Below are 21,148 nucleotides of genomic sequence, written 5' to 3'. Positions count from 1 at the left end.
GAAAAACAACCTACAGTCCTAACTAAGCTAAGATTAACATTTTATTGCCTAAATTATATGTGTATATAAAAAATGCTTTCTGCTCTTTTATATAACTTGACCTTTTCAAATAAAGTTTATATTATTTTAAACCATGTTTTATTTTTACTATATGTTCTTAATTGAAAACTCAGAGAAATGCATATTTAACATTTCTATGAACTCTTAACAGAGCTCAAATGGAAGCAAAACTCCACATGTAGGGATGCATGTCCCTCCCTTGACCTTGGGTAGGTAACTAAACTCAGGAGAAGAAAAGCTTCCTGGGCTCCTGCCTTCCAGCTGTACTGACATCTTTGATGGGTTCCTTCTGTATACGGCCACACTACAGGGCCTTTGGGGAGCCAGCAAGCCTCCCTGTACCTGGAGATCCCTGCACATGTTTATCCACTGGGATGACATCAGCATACTTTCATCAAAGTTAACTATTAAGTGGTTAGGATGAAAGGTCAGTAACCCTGCCTTTAGCTGAGGCCTGAGAATGGGAAAGGCGCGTCGCCTCTCGTCACCTGCCTTCCTCCAGGAAACGGGTAAAGAAGCAGCAGCACAGGCATAGGAAAGGCTTCGTCACAGAGGCGCTCTGGAAGTCAGAATGGAGGAGTTCTGCAACTCTACTTTTTGGGTGAGGAATCACGTTTATTCTTATGCTTTCTCTTCTCCAACTCAGGCAAACATGGCCATCAGTATGAACCAGTAAATTTAGAAGTGTATTTGGCCTAAAGTTTAGTTTGTTGAAGAAAAATAATTCTTAATTTCTCCACATGATCGCACTGTCTAGGAAAGATATTACAGTTTATTCTTACGCTGTTTATTGTCTGCAGATGATTTTTGTAGACTGAGTAGTGGCAGAAGCACCTTCTGTCAGAGAAGTGGAGGAAATGCAGTTTCTTCTGTGCTAGGAATGGAATTGTTAATTACAGTCGTAGGGCGGGAGGAAAAGGAGAAGCATGTCTGAACCTTTTTGGGATGTTTCGATGCTGAGATGATAACAGTGTGGTCTAGAGGTGCTGTCAACTGAGGGTGTGGATTATGAGTTGAGACCAGGATTATAAATTTGTGCATTATGAGCACCGAAATAGCCTTTATTTGTCTTTTTGAGACAAGGCCTCTATAGTACCAGCTGGCCTGGAACGCTCTATGTAGACCAGGTTGGTCTTGAACTCACAGAGATCCACCTGCCTCTGGAGTGCTAGGCTTAAAGGTGTGCTTGTGGTGTGTCAGCATACCTGGGCTGAGATCATCTCCTAGCTGTTAGAACTGGAGAACGCTGTCTTCAGAGAAAGAAAATGCACTGGAGAAATGTTCAGGTGTTTGGGGAGGGGGTTAAACAAGAATAGCTGCACTTGGAGAGCCATGGAGGGCTGGGATTTTCAAGGCAGACACATCACCAAATGGCTTAGTGGATGGAGAGTGAGACTTTGAGTGTTGCCTGCACACTCTTAACATCACACTCAAATATGCTAGGTGAGTTTTCTGAATTCTAAAGTTTGGTGACAGTCCATCGTGAAAAGAGGCGCAGTAATGACATCACAGACAGTCCTTAATCCATTAGGAAGAACTCAAGCCGCCAGACTTCCATGGCCAGGACATGAAGTCTATTAGAAGGTAGCAAGCCATCTCTTGAGAACCCCCTCTGAGAATTATTCAGTAAATCATCTTGGCAGGCAATTTAACTTCCCCCTTTAAAGCATCAGTACCAACAGATCTGCAAAATCATTTGAAAGAATTGATGAAGAAAAGAAAAATCTACCTTTTCCTGATTACAATACAGGAGCTGATACCTCCCTATGAACCCATCCCCAAAGACTCTTTCTTTATTACATGCAAAGTATCCAAAAGTTAATTGTCATTCCTGCCCTGCAATACACTAGGTCCCCTTGGATTTGATATAAGCCTTCTCAGCCATAATAATATGATTAAATACTCTGTCCGGTACTACCTAGTTATATGTTCTTACCCCTGGGGAACTAGTCTCCCCTCTGGATAGAGGAATAGGCTTCTTCTTCCTATAGTTTGATAAAAAGTTTAATGAATTTTACACAGACTAGTCAATGTAGAAAGTCAGTTAAAATCGCATGAAGATAAGTTTTTAGAGATGGGATTGCCTGGAAAGCCCCAAATATCAATAAATGATAAATTTGTTTGAATGTAATATACTATATTAATGATGAACACAATATTACAGGTAGTTAAAAGGTAAGGCTTGCTATAGACATGGGGCTGAATTTAGTTGTTTGGAAGCCTGTGGAGTACACTGGGAGAATGGACATCATTTAAAAAGTATGAAGATGCATCCAACAATTTTTTCCTTTTGGTCCCCAGAATAACTCATTACTGAACAGACCAGATGCAGACCTGACACTTTGCTTTGAACAAACTGTTTTCATGTGGATTCCCTTGGGCTTTCTTTGGCTCTTGGCCCCTTGGCAGCTTTTCAGTGTATGCAGATCCAGGACGAAGAAGTCATCTATAACTAAATTCTACCTTGCTAAGCAGGTACAGTAACTCCGCTGTTTTCACACTCTAGGTCCTTGGTGCAGAGGTGAGGCACTTTCTCTTTTGGGTCAGTGTCTTTGTCCCAGTCTCTGACAGTTTGCTGAGTAATACCATTTCAAGCAGAGCCTCGCTGTCATCCTGCCTATGTCTCACTGGCCATATTTCTTAGTAGCTTTGGTTTTTGTATAAGAAGAGTGACTCTGAATTCCTGTGGATATTAGGTTCCCTAAGCACAAATGAGGGGTCAAATTAGAATCACCTTTATGCATTTCAGATGTGAGCAATGGGTCAGCCATCTTTAAGCTGCTGTGGTAAATCTGGGCTGTAGTTCAGTTGCCACCTGCCACGAGATGCGGATGAACTATATAATGTCATCTTTTGCGCCAATTTAACCATCACTTCTTTCCCAAAACTCAGATCTGAAATGGGTTTTTACGTTTTTCCAACGTGTTTCCCCAGTCAGGATGCCCAGCGTGGTGGAAAGAGGAGGGGCTAGTGTGCGTGGAGGCAAGCCATAGCAGGGCAGAGATGGGAAGAGTGTGGACATAGCAGAGCTCCCAGAAGGAACCCAGGGAGTGGTCTTGGGATGCCGTGATGCTACCTTATAAGACTGTCTGTTGCTTACACTGCTTTTTACCTCTTTCTTCTTCTGCCTGTTCTCATTTCTAAAGAGGATTTTAGAAGGGCAAATTCGATTCCTTTGCTTAGTGAGCTTCTGTACCTGTAGCCTATTGCATCCTGGGACATAACGGTGAAGAAAGTGGGATTCATGCTCAGTTTAAACACTGTTTAACTCGAAAGCGCAAATCTCTATAGAGAAGAAAAACCAGTGTGTTACCCCATTCCCGTACTCCTGGTCTGCCCGTCTGAATCCAGTCTCTGGAGAACCATTTAAAATTTGTGCTTTAAGTTTTTTGGTCCCGGTTCCGTGAGTTGCAGGCATAGATTTAACTTCTTAAAAATTTCAGAATTGGCTCCTCCTTTCAAACAGTAGAAGCATAATTCACTTTTTCTGTGACTATCTCCATTCAGACTTCAGCTTGCTTTTCTTCTCAGCCTCTCTTCTCCCTGCCTTTGTGCTGTTTTGTTCTTTGACTTTCTGAGCTGATGCCGCTCTGGCTGTTTGCCCATTGGGATGGTGCTATTTCATCTGGACTTAGTGAGTCTGCTTGAGCAACGTGTAACCAGCGGACTCCCCGGGGTTGTTTGTTTAAAGATTCGTCTTCACTGAAGGACACAGACAACAGTGGGTACCAAACTGATAGCGGCTGCTGTGGAAATGCTGAAGTAGGTTCCTGCGGTACACCAAAATCAAACAAGTTTAAACCAGTAAGACACGGGGTTTAATTACAGAAGTATAAGATAAAACATTGCCCAACTTGTCCTCAAAAGTTCCAGCAGGCAAGAACAAGATAAGAGAATGGATTTTATTCCAGGGTGGAGGAGTTTATCGAAGTAAACAGGAAAAAATCTAGCAAAAATGGCGGTCTCATATTGGAAAGGGCTTCTAGGAGATATAATCCCTGAAAGTGTTGAAACCTACATTAGGTGTTCTGTCTGTTCATGAAGTGCTAGAAATAGACACCCTCAATAATAGGTAGATTTAGCTGGAGAGCCTCGTCATTCATAAAGTACCAAGAAAAAGAGAATCTTGCAATGGGAGAAGTATTAAATATGAATGAATAATATTCTCCTCTTCTTTAATACCAATGAGATACATTGCTTTATAGAAAGTTGCATTTTTACATGCATACAAGTTACATTATATGAACTCAACAGGTTATGTTTAGCAATATGAGTGTATATATGAATACATATATGCATGCAATAGCAATTAATGATTAAAAGAGACCTTGGCTTTGAAGGAGGGTGGGGAGGGGCATATGGGAGAGTTTGGAGGGAGGGAAGGGAAGGGAGAAATGTTGTCATTAAATTATAGTCTCAAAGATAAGCAACAACAAAAAAAGGAAGTTGAGTTTTAGAAAGTTTTAAAGTCCTTGTCTGAATTCTGACAAACCAGAGATCAGGATCAAAGAATATTAGGTATTTAATGAACACTAAACAATTGTGTGTTTTCCTGTTGCACACAATAATAATTGTATCACTCTGATACAGGCCAGATCCACACCGCCGTATACTATCATCTGTTCTTTTTTTTTTAAAGAGATAAAAACGAACAAATCAAAAGCAAAAATTTCTTCTTTGTTCTCCTCCTTTGAAGTCCTGTTCTGCAGAGGCCTCAGTGAGAATGATTTTGATAGTTCTATCTGTATCTGCCAGGGATGCACCTACGTCTATCAAGTAACAATTGATGTGCTTCTGCCCAGGAAATGGATGTGGTGCTGTGGCAGGGGCTGGGAAGGAAAAAGTAGCTGGCAGACCTTCTACTCCCCTACAGTTGTGCATGCGTGCGTGTACACACAGACACACACAGACACACACACACACACACACACACACTGAACACTAAGGTTCAGTCAAGTCTTCCAGTTCTGTCCCGTCCTGTTTCTTCTCATGTTTCCAGTCTTGTTATTTTGGATTTGCCCCCCTCAAACATTTCTTCTACTTGTTACTTTTGTACTTAGGTTTAAACTCTACCTCCTGATGCACTTCTGAAAAACATTAGATGATTAGAGCTCTCAAATTTCTTAGCTTCTTCTACAGGAGAATGTTGTCAAATGAAGCTTTTGAAAAAACTAACTGTAAAGTCTCTAAATCTTTGCATCTTTAAGGTGCTCTTATGCTTACAAAAGTCTAGCTCCACCATTTTTGCGCTGGAGATTTTGCTGTATTTCCCCTTCGAATCTTGTGTTACTAAGAATTCTTATTCCTGTGATCCTTGCTAGCTGCTTTTTATTCTTTATAGTTTGAAATCTCATGAGTCTGATTTCATACATCTTTACCTGTTCAATGTGCCATCCAACCTAAAGACTCGTAGCTTTCCTATTGCTGAGAAATTTTTATGTTACTCTTAGCGTCTTTCTTCTATTGGAAACTCTGTGTCTTCAGATTTCTTTTAGATAGATGTTGAAGATCCATGATGGATTTTTTTTATAAAAGTTTATTAATTTATAAAAGTTTCCATTTCCGTCCCTCCTCCCAACACCCTCCCACTCCCCCCACTCCCTCTCCTCCTCCCTCTCCATCCCCCCAGAGCAGTCAGGGTTTCCTGCCCCATGGGAAGTTCAAGTTCCTCCCCCCTCCCTCCAGGTCCAGGAAGGTGAGCATCCAAACAGACTGGATCCCAAAAATCCAGTATATGCAGAGGAAACAAGTCCCAGTGCCATTGTCAATGGCTTCTCAGAAAGTCCCCGTGCCAGCCACATTCAGAGAATCCGGCCACATTCAGAGAATCTGGTTGGATCACGTGCTCATTCAGTCCCAGTCCAACTGGCCTTGGTGAACTCTCATTAGATCAGTCCCCTTGTATCAGTCGGTGAACGCACTCCTCACGGTCCTGCCTTTCTTGTTCATGTTCCCCCTCCTTCTGCTCCTCATTTAGACCTTGGGGGCTCAGTCCAGTGCTCCAGTGTGGGTCTCAGTCTCAATCTCCATCCATCAACAGGTGAAGGTTCCCTCTGATCTTGCCTTCCTTGCTCACGTTCTCTTTCCTTCTGCTTCTCGTTTGGACCTAGGGAGTTAAGTCCAGTGTTCCAATGTGGGTCTCAGTCTCTATCTCCATCCATCGCCAGATGAAGGTTCTATGATAATATGCAAAAAAATATGTACTCACTCATAAGTGGATTCTAGCCATAATTAAAGGTCTTTGAGCCTATTATTCGTGATCCTAGAGAAGCTAAATAAGAAGGTGAACCTGAAGAAAATCATGTAGTTATCCTCCTGGAGATTGGAAGTAGACAAGAGTACCAGGCAACCTTGGGTGCATGGGGGGGATGGGAGGGTTGTTGGAAGGGGAGAGGGTTAGAGAGAAGGGAGTAGGGGAGGGATGGGGAAAGCTCAGGGGATTGGGATGGGTGGGAGGGAGGAAGGATGGATATGGGACCAGGGAAGTATATATCTCAACTAAGGGAGTCATTTTAGGGTTTACAAGAGACTTGATTCTAGAGGGGATCCCAGGTCCAAGGAGAGGTCCCCAGATTATTCTCTGGACAGAGGAGAGGGTGCCTGAACCGGCCTTGGCCCATAACCATACTGATGAATATTTTGCAAGATGGATTTTTTTTTCTCCCCAATTTCTCTCTCTCTCTCTCTCTCTCTCTCTCTCTCTCTCTCTCTCTCTCTGTCACTCTTTCTGTTTCTCTCCTTTTCAAATTTTTTCTCTTTTCCTCTATTTGCTAGATTTTCCCAATTATTTCCACCAGTTGTCTTAAGAAATTTATTTTACTATTTAGCATTTATTAACTTTTTTCTTAATTTTTGAATATGCTTTTTCTTTAAAAGTCACCTGTTTAAAAGATACAATATCTTCTCAAATCTGCCTTAGAATGTTAATTTTAAAATTCTCTTCATTTACTATTTTCTGTTTGCTCCCAGAATCAATTGTTCTATTTAATTATCTTGTCCATCTTCTTTGCTTACATTGTTTTTCTCAATTTCCTAGCAACTCCTAGTTTCATTTGAATTTATTAATAAAAGTCTAAATTAGCATAGATAGCTGGGGTAGACCTCTTCTTTTTGTGTGTTAACTTCCCCAGCTGGCCTCTCCCTGATGTGAAGCTCTGAACCCTTGACAACTGTCTGGGTTCCCTCACCAGCTCCCCCGGGGAGGAGAAACCGCCTCGACTGTGCCTCTATTCCACATATAGGCAATGAAGATTAATTTACTCTGGGTACCAGTAGCCCCCGCTATGCTCCAGGCCTCCCCAGGGTAGCATTCACATTCTTTAGAGAGCACCTCACTTGCTTTAGTGATGGGTGTGTGTAGTGGGCTCTAAGCCATGGACTGGGAATATGGGAAGAAGGAAGCAGCTGGCGTGACTGAGCCAGCTGTGAGCATGGGATGTCAGTTAAGCATTTGACTTACCTGCTGTGGTTTGGATCTTGAGTGTTAAAGACTTGTGCTGTTCTTGTGAGTTGGTAGAACCTTTAGGAGGTAATGTAAGATCTGATCTTTAAAGGCAGACCCTTGAAAGAGATACAGGGATGTTGGCCCTTCCTCTAGCCTTCCTCTTTGCTCCTTAGCTGTCGCGACGGAATCAGACCTCTCCTACCAGGTGCTTCTACTGCACGCTCCCCACTGCTACCAGCCCAAATGAGCACAAACTCAAATTACAGTTATTGTGTCAAACTTTGAACTTTATTTTTACTTATTTATTAATTAAGTGTGTTATCTGACTTGCTGTGCACCGTTGCTGCAAACCATTCTGAGGTCCCGAAAGCCTTCTCAGCAGTGGCATGTCCTGTCTTTTTCAGGTGTTCGTCGTGTTTCTTCTCATTTTAGCAGCCATAGACTTGGGTCTGGCACTCACAGAAGATACTGGACAAGGCGCAATTCCTCCTGTCAGATATACTAATCCAATCCTCTACATATGCACATGGGTAAGGACCAGTACCACTCCCGCCCTGTTATCGTCCTGTAACCCATAAAGAGCTGAAATGCACTCTTCGGGTGTTGAATTAAGCCCAGTTACACCTGTCTTTTACAAGAATTTACAGAGCAATAGTGCTTGCTTCCCAAGAAGTGAAACAGGTTTCTTCTGGTTTTGCACTCTAATCTAGTGAGCCTTCTCTACTCTTACTTCCTCATTTCTTGCCATCTAAGAACCACAGATGAGATCTAACTTCCATGATGCAAAATAACTTTTAAATGCTGTAAGCATTATTTTTAACTGGCTGATGGCTAATCAGATCGCTGAGTTTAAACTGTATGTAAGGTTGATACCAGAAACTGCTAAACCAGATGACACACACCTGCAATCCCAGAGGGTGGTGAGTTCTACTCCAACCTCTCTCAAAACAGAGAAGAGAAAGAAGAAAAAAGAAAAGAAGAAACTGCTATCTTTCCTGCAGGCATATTTTATTTGGGGAGAGGCACATACAGTATTGTTTTTAAACGACTGAATAGCTGCTATCATATTAAAAGAGGAAATTGACACAAAACTATTTGGATTTACAAACTTTCTCAAAAAATGAGAAGCTTTGATTTTCCTGTGTTCACTAGAACCTTGGAGCCCCTTGCCCCGCCTTCAGTCAGTACCGTGATCCAACAGTTCTTCCCAGGAATCTTTCTTTGTGACCACTGCTCAGACAGTGGTGTCCTGGAGCTGACAACAGAACTGACTGGGTTGATTTTTCTCCCAACTCTTCATTCAGTGACATTACTTTGGAAACTGAATCTACGGCAGCAGCACTGTTTACACCAGGACAGCTGACAGTTGCTACCAATCATGGCTTTTCTTCCTCCAGAACAGTGGTTTGCCAGCATAACCTAGGTATAGGAGCCAGTGAGATGACACAAGACAAGGCTTCGGGTTTTAAAAGAAAAATGAGTTTCTTAGATCAATAATATAGGACCAAGATACAGTCAACTATATATTCATCAGAATCTGCCTTCTCGATCTAACCACTGCCTGCTATGGATTTCCTTGTGTTCTGAAAAGGTTTCCACAATTCTTAAAGTAACTCTACTAAGATTCAATTGCAACACTCTACTTTCTTACTAACTTCTCACCGAAGTGTAGAGATGAAGCTAGAAAGAGGGTTTAATAGCATCAAGGAAGAAATGTAAGCCTGACATTCATGTATTTTCTGCCTGGCCAGATTAGTTTCAAGCCCCCTCTCTTCCACGTTCCCTGCCACCCTTCCTCCTCCATCCTTGGTGGTAACATTGTGCTTCAACGTTTCCTGTACATTTTCCTCTAGCTCCTGGTTTTAGTGATCCAGCACAGCAGGCAAGGATGCATACAGAGGAACTCTTGGTTCCTGTCCGTATTCTGGATTCTCTCAATTGTTTGCAGCACGTTCCAATTTCAAACTCTGATACGAGCGCTCCTGCAGGTAAGAAGGAAAGCGGGTGTCAATAAGACGTTCTGCTGAGCTCCAGGGTAGAATCCTATCAAAGAGTTAATAATAGTCATTAATCATAAGCATTGGTACACATGGATCGATTAGACTGTGATTATATAAAACAAGTCTTTTTTTTTTTTTTGCCTCCCACCCACAGGACAGCAAGTCTAACCTGGCCTATTCCTGCCTGTTCTTTGTCTCCTACGGGTTCCAGATCATCATCCTTATTCTGTCAGCCTTTTCAGACTCAAGTGACACCTCACGTGTGAGACTCTAATTACGTTCATTTCATACAGGTTTTAGCTGGCGGGTGCCCGAGCATACATAGCTTGGAGATATCTGGGTTTCATAAGGTCTCATAAGCCCATAATAAGGTACAGACTGAATATCAGTGGTCCAAAACTCCCCAAATTTGAAATTTTAAAAAAGTTTGTACAATATTGCAAACTGAAAGAAGTTCAAAACCTGAAATGCGATTGGTCCCGGGTTTTAGAGAAGGGTTGCCCAGCTTGCACAATAGAATTTTCTAGAGAGAGGAGACTGCTAAGTCTGTGGAAATAGCAACTTCCATGTTCACCTGTAAATGTTCCACACAGGCGGCTACCTCACATACCTATGCCAGAAAACCTGATTGTTGGAGCCTCAGAATGCACGCTGACCAGCCAATGTCAGCGTAACAGCTAGTCTCTAAAGCCGGGTCTAGAAAATCAGTGTCTGATTTTAGAGTCCCATAGAGTTCCTGTTTCCAATTGATTCACTTTTCAACATTTTCTATTTTTCAGAATCCATCATCCACGGCTTCATTTCTGAGTAGCATTACGTTTAGTTGGTATGACAGGTAGGAAGTGTCTGAATTATGGGTTACTTGTATCCTTATGCACTCACTTCTTGGAAAGTGAAGACAAGCTCAATTTTTTTAAAGTGCCTCCTGTGGCCTCCATTTCTCTTCTCCTTAGAGAGTTTAGGTCAGTTTAATCCGGCCCTTACGTTGGACTGATTAGGATGAGTAGGAGAAACTGGGAGGTAATCACTTTTGGTAGTCTCAGAGTTCCACGGGAGAAACAGGAGACGGCAAGGCGGAGAGGGAGAATGTGGAGGCAGGTGATGTGTATGGGCTTGGAGGGAAAGGAAGACACTCCAGCCTGAGCTACCAGCGGGTCTAGAACAGGGATCCTTGGTCTTTGTAGTCTGTGAACCCTTTGACAGGCTGGTGAGGTCCATAAATGTTTCATGCACACTGGATACAGACTATAAAGATAGTCAGAATGTCTAAAAGGCAAGTTTGTGGGGCTGGAGAGATGGCTCAACAGCCAAGATTCTTGCTGTTCTTTCAGAGGACCTGAATTCGGTTCCCAGCACTCATATTAAGTGGCTCACTTGCTGCTTGTAACTCTGGCTCTAACAGATCTCATGCCTTCAGCATATACAGGCACCTGCACACATGTGCACATGCTCATAATTAAAAGCAAAATAAAAAAGCAAATTTGTGATATAGTAATGAATGTACTCTATAATCAATTCATTAAATTTAAATACCTAATGATAGATCTCATAAAGATCCTAATTTGAAAGTAGCAATGTTCATATTAGGAGAAAAGGCTAGATTTCAGTTATGAGTTGTTACAAAGAAAGACGAAATTAATTTTCCATTCATCTTCTCAAGCCCTGAGTTGGAGAGGCCCAATCTAAAGATGCAGTATGAAGGCAGCTGTGAGATTTGCTGCATTTCCTAAGGGCATCATGGAGGTCCCTCAAGGGGATGCCAGAGTGTAGAGAGGTAGTTGTCACTTAAAGGAGAAGGAACGAGACAAGAAAGTGATGCCTTTGACTTTTGACCCAGTAGAGCCTCTCCCCTTCTCTCTTCCATATAGTCTTCTAATGCGTTCGGTTGTCCCTGCGTTCTCCTGACTCTTCTGTTAGATTAAAGGCCAGGAGATGGAGATAGTGGAACAGTAGAGAAGCCCTAAACAGCATCCTTCTAGCTCAGATCTGGAGGACAGGCTCGATAGAGGCAGACCAACACAGCACTTAGAGTCTCAGCCTGTGGGTCATTCTTGTTCCAGCACTGTTCTGAAAGGTTACAAGCATCCGTTGACACTAGAAGATGTTTGGGATGTTGACGAAGGGTTTAAAACAAAGTCAATGGTAAGCAAGTTTGAAGTGTTCATGACAAAGGACCTGCAGAAAGCCAAGCAGGCTCTTCAGAGGCGGCAGCAGAAGAAGTCCCGGAAGAACCCCGAGGCCACACTACACGGTTTGAACAAGAACCAGAGTCAAAGTCAAGATGTTCTTGTCCTGGTAACTTTAACACAATGTCTGTGTGAATGTGCTGCATGTCTCAGCCAGGAAGTGGTGTCACCTCTGATTTTTCTTGTTTTCATACCACCCTACACTTCTCACTGCATGTTCTATTAGTGATGTACACAGGTCTAGCAACGCCTGAGTGGTGGATGCATGGGTATGTAATTCCTTTTGGATAAATCCGAAATTTGTCATAGTGTAACAATGATAATAATAGTAATTACTATTAATAATGAAAACATCACTAGGCCTAGGGAGATGAATGGGTTAGTGGGTAAAAGCACTTTCCACATGAGCCTGGTGACCTGAGTTTGAATACCTAGAACCTACATGAAAGCTAGCCACAGCAGACCGTGCATATGTAATTCTAGGTACCTACAGGAAATGGGGACAGGAAAATATGCAGATTCTCTTAGGGCTGCTAGCCAGGTGTAAGCGGCAGGAAAGGAATTGTATCTCAAACAAGATATGAAAGCCAAGACCAACACATGGAGGTAGTCCTGACACCCAGGTGCACACTCTAGCACACCTGAGACTGGCACGCAAACATTCTCTGTATCCACACATGGGTGCCACACACACACACACACACAAAATCATTACTAGAAACTGCACAGTATTGGAAGTGCTCATTAGCTAAGCTATTGACTCATTTATTCAAACTTATTTACTGAGCACAGCAGTGTGTCTATTTGGTGATGGGTACAGCAAACAAGTCTGATAGGAAGCTCATCTTCAGAGAACCAGGGAAAAAGCAATAAGCCAGTGCATATGCTGAGGGTAAGAAATACTCTTAACAAAACAGAGACAAGAATGGCACAGGGATTGCTCGGGAAGCTCAGGCAGGAGGATCATAAGTTTGAGAGTGGCTTGGGCAGCATAGTGAGAAGGGAAGGAAGTGGGAGGGAAGGACAGAGAGAAGAGAGGATGATAGAGTGGCTGCTGATTCCCAGGACCACAAACACACAGAGAAAGAGGAGGAGGATAGTGTCGGAGTCGGGAGAGGAAGGGGGAATGCATCACCCCAAGCACTGGAAGCTAGAAGCCTGAATTCAGGTCACCAACAGGGTCATTTTCTCCCTGAAACACGGAGGGGAGAATGATTTCTGCCTTTCCTACTCTGGTTTAGGCTAGAAATCCTAGGCATTCCTTGGCTAGTGGGTACACCATCCCTCTCACTGTCTCAGTTGTCACACAGCCATCTTAGCCCTGTCTCTTTTCCTCTTATAAGGGCATCAGTCATGCTGAATTACAGTCTACCTTAAAGAGCAGTTTGCTTACACACACAGATCCTAGTTCCAAAGAAGGGCACATTCTAAGATACTGAGAGTGGGACTTTTTATTACTTGGGGTTCTCTAGAGTATGAATCTCTATCTGTCTGTCTGTCTGTCTATCTATCTATCTATCTATCTATCTATCTATCTATCTATCTATCTATCTATCTATCTATCTATCACAATCCCAATGTAGCCATGAGCCTTTCTCAGCATGAGTTTTTAAGCACAAAAACCATGTTCTGGGTTGACACACTTCAGTTAATAAGAACACTTAGCCCGAAGTGGAACTACAGATGCTAAAATGTATGGTTAGGACATTTAGAGACTTTTCCAGAACAATGGGCTTCGATGAATTAGGTCTTTGTTTTTGTTTTGGCAGATGGTACTGCCTACATGCCCTGAGTTTTAGGGGCTGAGTGATACTTTCATCATGGAGTCAGTTGTGCTAAGGTCTGGGGCTCTTTTACATACTGAGCTACAACTTCAGACCTTGAGTTTTTGAAACAGTCTTTTTTTATGTAGTTAGGACTGGCCTTGAACTCACTGTGTAGCTCAGGCTGGCCTCAAATGAATGATCCTTCTGTCCTAGCCTCCTGAGTATGGGAACTCCAGTGTCTGTCCATGCTTTTCTTTATGATGTATTCTTTCTAGTTTGGTTGTCTGCTTTTTCAATCCAAAAGTTATGAGTTGGGTGGGAAGAGAAAAGTCAGAAAGTGGGCAGCAATAAGGAGGTGAAGAGAAGATTACAACTGTGCATAGGCCCTCCTGGAGCCTGGAGCCATTCAGAGCACAGTAGGAGGCTTTCACTACATAATTCTATGGACATAGTTGTTTTTTGTTTTATACATAGGAAGAAACTAAAAAGAAGAAAAAGAAGTCTAAGACTACAAAAGACTTCCCCAAGTCCTGGCTGGTGAAGGCCCTCTTCAAAACCTTCTATGCGGTGACCCTGAAATCACTTATATTAAAATTTATACACGATATTCTGATGTTTCTGAATCCACAGTTACTGAAGTGAGTGCCCAGGACTTGCTGTCCTTTCTAGACCTTTGCTGCTACCTTCCCCTGCCCTTTGTGTATGTAGGCAAGAGTATTCATTGGGCTCCTGTTTTGAAAAATACTTCTACTTTTCACCCCTTTTCCTGTTGCAGTGAGTCTGCTTGTTTGCTTCCCAGCCACCCGGCAGTTCAAATCCAAAATAATCACACAGAAACTATATTATTGAAAACACTACTTGGCCCATTAGCTCTAGCTTCTTACTGGCTAACATTTATATATTAATTTAACCCATTTCTAGTAATCTGTGTATTGCCACAGTACTGTGGCTTACCGGGTAAAGTTCCAGCATCTGTCTCCAGCAGGGCTACATAACTTCTCTCTAATTCCTCCTTCTTTCTCCCAGCATTCCATTTAGTTTCCCCCGCCCCACCTACCTCTATTCCCTGTGCAGGCCCAAGACAGTTTCTTTATTAACCAATGGTATTCCCAGCACATAGAGGGGAATCCCACATTACTTTCCGGCTTCGTGTACATGAAAATCACAAGGCTGCTTTCGAGCTCTCAGATGACACTTCAATCTCTTTCTTTTCTGTGTGCCTCTCCTAAGAGGAGGCCACATACTCATTAGACTTCTTTGTTGTTAAGCTGAACGAGTATGAACTGAGCCACATCTAAGCACGTGGGCGGCGTGCTTCAGAAGAGCAAACGAGTGACTAACTTCTTCTCTTCATAGCCAGCCCCTTTCTTAGAGGTCCAGGGTGCTCATGATTGGCTTTGCAATCTGCCACTGTACAGAGTGAAGGACCAACCAGAGAGCCCTTTATCTCATCCGGGTATGAGCTTGCATTGTCTAAAAATGAGTGAGTTAATGTCACTCCCTATGACAGGGCTGAAACATTACGTGACATGTGACGTGTGTGTGTGCGTGTGTGTGTGAAAGAGAGAGAGAGAGAGAGAGAGAGAGAGAGAGAGAGAGAGAGAGAGAGAGAGAGAGATTTCTCTAAAGATCTTTTTTCGCCTTTTTGGAGTCTCTCTATGTAGCCTAGGCTGGCTGACATTAAATTCTTAGTCTCTTCCCTTAGCCCCCGAGTACTGGGAATGCATGCTTTAGGGTTACTATTATTTTGATGAAACATCATGACCAAGCAAGTTGCGGAGGAAAGGGTTTATTTGGCTACACTTCCACACCACACTCCAACAGTGAAAGAAGTCAAACCCAGAATTCAAGCAGGACAAGGACGATGAGGCAGATGCTGATGCAGAGGCCACGGAGAGGTGATGCTCCTCATGGCTTGCTCAGCCTGCTTTCCTATAGAACCCAGGACCACCAGGCCAGGGATGGAACCACCCACAGTGGACTAAACCCTCCCCCATCAATTGCTAATTAAGAAAAATTTCCAGCCAGGCATTGTGGCACATGCCTTTAATCCCAGCAGTTGGGAGGCAGACAGGCAGATCTCTGTGAGTTCGAGACTAGCCTGGTCTACAAAGTGAGTTCCAGGGGCTGGAGAGATGGCTCAGAGGTTAAGAGCACTGACTGCTCTTCCAGAGGTCCTGAGTTCAATTCCCAGCAATCACATGGTGGCTCATAGCCATCTGTAATGAGATCTGGTGCCTCTTCTGGCATGCAAGCAGGTATGGAAGGAATGTTATATACATAATAAATAAATAAATCTTAAAAAAAAATAAGTGAGTTCCAGGAAAGCCATGGTTGTTAAACACAGAAGCCCTGTCTTGACAAACTAGAAAGAAAGAAAGAAAGAAAGAAAGAAAGAAAGAAAGAAAGAAAGAAAGAAAGAAAGAAAGGAGGGAGGGAGGGAGGGAGGGAAAGAAAATTAAAGAAAAGAAAAGAAAAGAAAAGAAAAGAAAAGGAAAGGAAAGGAAAGGAAAGGAAAGGAAAGGAAAGGAAAGGAAAGAAAAGGAAAGGAAAATTTCCTACACCCACTTAGAGCCTGATCATTTTAACTGAGGTTCCTCCTGTCAGGTGTCTTTAGCTTGTGTCAGGGACAATTTTGGTTGTGTTTTTACCTGTAGTGCAAGAGTGAGATTTTAGCTGGGTGTGAATAGAAGGAGTCCTTGGGGGTCTAATGAGTGAGTGTCACTTCATTTGGTTTTGTTCCTGCAGATTTCTCATTGCCTTTGTGAGCGACCCTGACACATACGCGTGGGTTGGATTTGTCTCTGCAATCCTAATGTTTGTCGTGAGTCTCATCCAGTCTTTCTGCCTTCAGAGTTACTTTCAGTTTTGTTTCATGTTGGGAATGAGTGTACGGACAACTGTTATGGCTTCTGTATATAAGAAGGTAAGTGATTATGTCAAGTATAGCCAAAAAAAGAAAAAGAAAAAGTAAAAGAAAAATCAAACCCAAGAAAAAAAACAATAAATATGAACATTTATTCCAAGATTGAGAAAAATTTGATAGAAATAAAAATTAATATCAATACTTAATTTTGATTAGTTACAAGGTTCCTCTAAATCCTTATTTGGAAACTAAAAAATGAAGTGTGTTCATGATACTGAGCACCCTAGGGAGAATCTAGCAAGCTGCCTGGGGTCTGCTACTTGGCCCTGAAGGCTCAGACACACATTCTCATTGCCTGTCCTCACAAAATGGAAAGCCTAAGGAAATAAGGTAAAGTCAGAGAAGAAGGTGCTGAGGGGCACACTCTTAATTTAATTTTTTAAATAATTTAAAAATTATTTAATTTTTAAAGTATTTTTGTTTTGTTTTATTTTATGTGCATGGATGTTTTGTTTGAATGTATGTTCGCCATATGTGTGTCTGATGCTTGTGGGAGCAAGAAGAAATCATCGGATCCCCCTGAACTGGGGTTACAGACATTTGTAAGCCTCCATATGGAGAGTGAGAATTGAATCTGAGTCCTCAAGCAGTCAGTGCCCTTAACCACTGAACCATCAACTTTAATTCAAATACTTACTAGCATGAGTTCAAAGACCTGGTATATCGTCCCACAGCAGATCTTACTAGGGGCATTAGAGTGCTGTGTGAGTCACGGCCCCATCACCCTAGAATATATTTTTCCCAGAAATTTCTTTTTCTGGTTCTTTCTTCTCATGGGGGTTTATGGTTTTGTTTTGGGGGCGCTGATGATCACACTTGGAATCTTCTCTATGCTACATAAATGTGCTACCACTGAGCTACCTCCAGCCTAGCAATTCCTTTTTCTATCTTTAGCAGGTACCAAACCTTCTTCTGCCTACTTACTTACTTACTTAATTACTTATTACTTACTTACTTACTTATTTCAATTACATTCTTGCATTACTGAGTTCTGTAGGTTTGGGAGGTGTTCTATTTGCTTGAGATGATTTTGCTCATCTTTCTCTGATACATGGTTAAAATTTTTAAATTGCATTTATGTGTGTGTGTGTATATTTGTGTGTAGGTATATGCATTATTGTGTGTTGTGTGTATAAGTATGTGTGGGTATATGTGTGTGTATAGGGATGTGTGGGAAGGTATGTGTGTACGTATGTGTATTATGTAGGTGTGTGTAGGTGAGAGAGCAACTTGCAGGGGTGGTTTTTGAGGATCAAATCCAGGTTGACAGGCTTGGTGGCAAGTGTTATTACCTGCTAAGTCATCTCTCTGGACTTGATATCAATCAATTAAAGCAACCAGGACAGTTCTTCAGGACAGGCCCTCTACTTTTTAAAATTCTTATTCATGACAAGTTGACACTGAAAACAACCATACTCACACACAGAGGCTTACTCTTAGTTATAAATGCCCAGCCTTAGCTTGGCTTGTGTCTTGCCTGCTTTTTTTAAACTTAAACTAACCTGTCTACCTTTTGCCTCTGGGCTTTCATCTTTCTTACACTGTAGTTCAGGATGGCCTGGAACTTAGTATGTAGCCCAGTCTGGCTATGAACTTCCAGCAATCCTCCTGCCTCAACTTCCCAGGTGCCGAGAGTACAGATGTAAGCTACTTCGGCTACTTTTGTAAGGCATAGTAAGGAACAGCGATGTGAGTATTAGTCTCTTGTTCTCCCTAACATGAAAGCAGAAAGCCTATACTGTGAGATTCAGACATGTAGAACTTGTCTGTGAACAACAAGAGAGCATGTAACTTCAGATGTGTGACCTCTGCAGTTTTCCTCTCCATTCTAAAAATTCTTGTCCTCCTTGATAATGCTTGAATTTTCTAAGACTGTGGTGCAATAGAAGTTAGATATCTCAAAAGCCTAGTAAAGTACTGGTGTTGTAGAATATCATTTTTAAGCGTGTTACTTTTGTTTATGCTCTGGAACATTTGTTTGACGATGCAAAGATGTGTTTGATTAAATAAAATTCACCTGTGATCCGGAGATGCGCCTGCAACCAGCAGGCAGGAAGTTGTAGGGAGGAGCAATGAGAGAAGAAGGGAAGGAGGGCGTCAGGGCCCAGCCACCCAGGCACCCAATAGCCACAAAGTAGGAGTGGAAGTAAGATACACGGAAGTAAGAAAGATGAAAGTCCAGAGGCAAAAGGTAGACAGGTTAGTTTAAGTTTTAAAAAAGCAGGCAAGACACAAGCCAAGCTAAGGCTGGGAATTTATAACTAAGAGTAAGTCTCTGTGAGTGATTTATTTGGGAGCTGGGTGGTGGGCCCCCCAAAAAGCCAAAAGAACAAAAACCAACAACGACGGGCTGGTGAGATTGCTCAACAGGTAAAGATGCTTGTCATCAGGCAGATGACGATGGGACCCGCCCATTACACATACACAATAAATAAATAAAACAAAATTATTAAGTCTATAAGGCAAGAATCAACAATGCTCCTTCTCTTTCTGCATCTTTAATTTTCTCATTTTCTCCCATTCTCCAATATTGAATTGACTATGATACAATAGTGAAATGGATAGATGTAGACCTCATCACCACAGTTACATCTGAGAAATAAATAAAAATTATATACCTAAGATCAAGAAAGAGTTACCTGTAGACTATTAGAGGTTGCAAAAAGAGGTCACTCTTATAAATTTGGAAGTCTGGAGAGTCCTTTTAAAAGTTGCATTTAAGTTGATACCAAAAGATAGATGGGAATTTTCTGGGCAAAGAAGTGTATAGGTGGGCGGGGTTGAATGAAGGTGAAAACAGACGAACAAGTGGTCAAAAATGAGGTTAACACCGTGTGTTAAGATTTGAATGGGAAGCTGTGGCCCCAGAGAGAAGGTGTGTCCATATGGAGCCCCTTCTTCTATTATTCCCTCCTTTCCTGAGGTCCTCCTCTCCCCATTCTCTTTGTCTTATCTGCTGACCCCAGTCCTATTCTTTATTTTTAGGCTCTGAAGCTATCTAACTTGGCCAGGAGGCAGTACACCATTGGAGAGACCGTGAACTTGATGTCTGTCGATGCCCAGAAGCTAATGGATGTGACCAACTACATTCACTTGACGTGGTCAACCGTTTTACAGATTGTCTTGTCCATCTACTTCCTGTGGAGAGAGTTGGGACCTTCAGTCTTAGCAGGTGTTGGGGTAATGGTTTTCATGATCCCAGTCAACGCAGTACTGGCTACCAAGAACAGGAAGATTCAGGTAAAGAAATAGTCACCCGTGTGCATGTGCCTTTTCAACAGTCAAACTCTGACTTACATTGCTAATTCTTAGAGGGAACTGGAGGAGGGAAAAGCTTATCTGAGACTTTCTGCCATCCCAAATGTGCTTGGCTTTTTCTATCTTCCCTTTTGGTTTCTGATCACTTAGTTTATAATCCTTCCCCACCCCGCTCTGCTGAGCTTCTTCCAAAAGGGACTTCAAAAAAAAAATCTTGCTTCTCCACCATAGCAAAAATAAACCAACCACGCATAGCAGTTCCATGGGTAATCCTATCTTTCCTTTATGTCCTGGCTGTTCCCCTGCTGTTACCAGGTGGGAGTCCTCCAAGCATACACGGTCCTCAGCTCTGCCAGGTCACAGTAGTAGTGGACTCCCTAGCGTCTGTGATCTATTCATTCATTTGTTTTATGTTCATTTAGTAGCAAATATTGTCTTAAAACTCTTTATTTCACGTTTTGCCGAGAGCACAGCAAGGAATCAGACAAGCATCCTACTGTCAGGGCAGAGAGATAGACAACAATACAATAAAGAAACGAGTCATGATGAGTACCACACAGAGAACTGAACACAAAACGATAGTGGGAGGGTAGAAGTTTTCAGTCAGGCCAAAGACGTCCGCTGAGAGGTGGGCATCTGAAGCCAAGTTCTGACCGGCAGGCACATCCTGACAACGGAGGAGGGAGATTTGGGGACAGCAAGGGGAGAACAGTCTGGAGACAGAGTACAGTCAGGCAAAGGAGGGCAGATAGGAATATGCTTGGCATCTTCCAGGGTCAGAAAGAGGCAGGGACAGAAGAAACAGAATGGGAAATGGGAAGAGTTGGAGGGAAACAAATGCCCTCCCGGGGCACCTCAAGTTCTGATGAGATGGCAGCCACCTTTCCACTGGTGTCTACCATTAGCTGCAAACCTGGAGCTTCTCTCGCGGAAGTTCAGTTTGGTTTTATTTTTCTTTCTCTTGGCAGGTCAAAAATATGAAGTATAAAGACAAGCGGTTAAAAATCATGAATGAGATTCTCAGTGGAATTAAGGTAAAGAAAAAGGAAAGGCAAACAGAGAAAATCCTCTGGGTACAGTAAGAGAGGCAGTGACTGATTCAGCTGTTGAGTGTCATGTGATTTCTGATTCGTTTACCCACAAGTCTCCTGTTTCCTCTTCTATCGCTAACCCTTCCAGACACTTTTGAACCTTGATTTCTATTTGTTTACCCTAAATTGCTTGTCTTTACATTTTGCTGTAGAAATGTTTTTAAATAAATTTTAATTTATCTAACAATTTTATAAATAACAAATTTTCACTACACTTATTCCCCCTCCCAGTTCCCCTCTTATCCCCTTCTACGCCCTCTGAACCCTTTCTTCTAGACATACCCTCTCTAATTTCCTATCTGTAAATATACAGAAAGCCCCCTGAGTTTAACTAGGAATATTTGCATGCACATGAGCATAGAGTTGTTTGCTCAGTTATAGAAATTTGCCACCGGAAGGCAAACTAGCAGTCATTTG

The 21,148-nt window shown here is 42.3% G+C and overlaps 1 protein-coding gene across 1 annotated transcript in view; it reads left to right on the top strand.

Annotated features, from left to right (window-relative positions):
• Window positions 1-501: 501 nt before the first annotated feature.
• Window positions 502-21,148, top strand: part of LOC146893666 (ATP-binding cassette sub-family C member 2-like) — a 64,782-nt gene continuing 44,135 nt past the window's right edge. The window contains exons 1-11 of the mRNA XM_087907877.1: window positions 502-661; window positions 2,362-2,535; window positions 7,909-8,034; window positions 9,358-9,492; window positions 9,659-9,766; window positions 10,284-10,339; window positions 11,565-11,799; window positions 13,931-14,094; window positions 16,205-16,382; window positions 19,368-19,622; window positions 20,609-20,674. Of these exons, the coding sequence (XP_087764003.1) occupies window positions 632-661; window positions 2,362-2,535; window positions 7,909-8,034; window positions 9,358-9,492; window positions 9,659-9,766; window positions 10,284-10,339; window positions 11,565-11,799; window positions 13,931-14,094; window positions 16,205-16,382; window positions 19,368-19,622; window positions 20,609-20,674 (1,527 nt within the window). The 5' untranslated portion in view covers window positions 502-631. The remainder of the gene's footprint in view (window positions 662-2,361; window positions 2,536-7,908; window positions 8,035-9,357; window positions 9,493-9,658; window positions 9,767-10,283; window positions 10,340-11,564; window positions 11,800-13,930; window positions 14,095-16,204; window positions 16,383-19,367; window positions 19,623-20,608; window positions 20,675-21,148) is intronic.

This window comes from Myodes glareolus, chromosome 7 (genome assembly GCF_982192425.1).
Source record: "Myodes glareolus chromosome 7, mMyoGla1.1, whole genome shotgun sequence".
Classification (NCBI taxonomy): domain Eukaryota; kingdom Metazoa; phylum Chordata; class Mammalia; order Rodentia; family Cricetidae; genus Myodes; species Myodes glareolus.
This window is presented reverse-complemented; position numbering and strand designations above follow the sequence as displayed.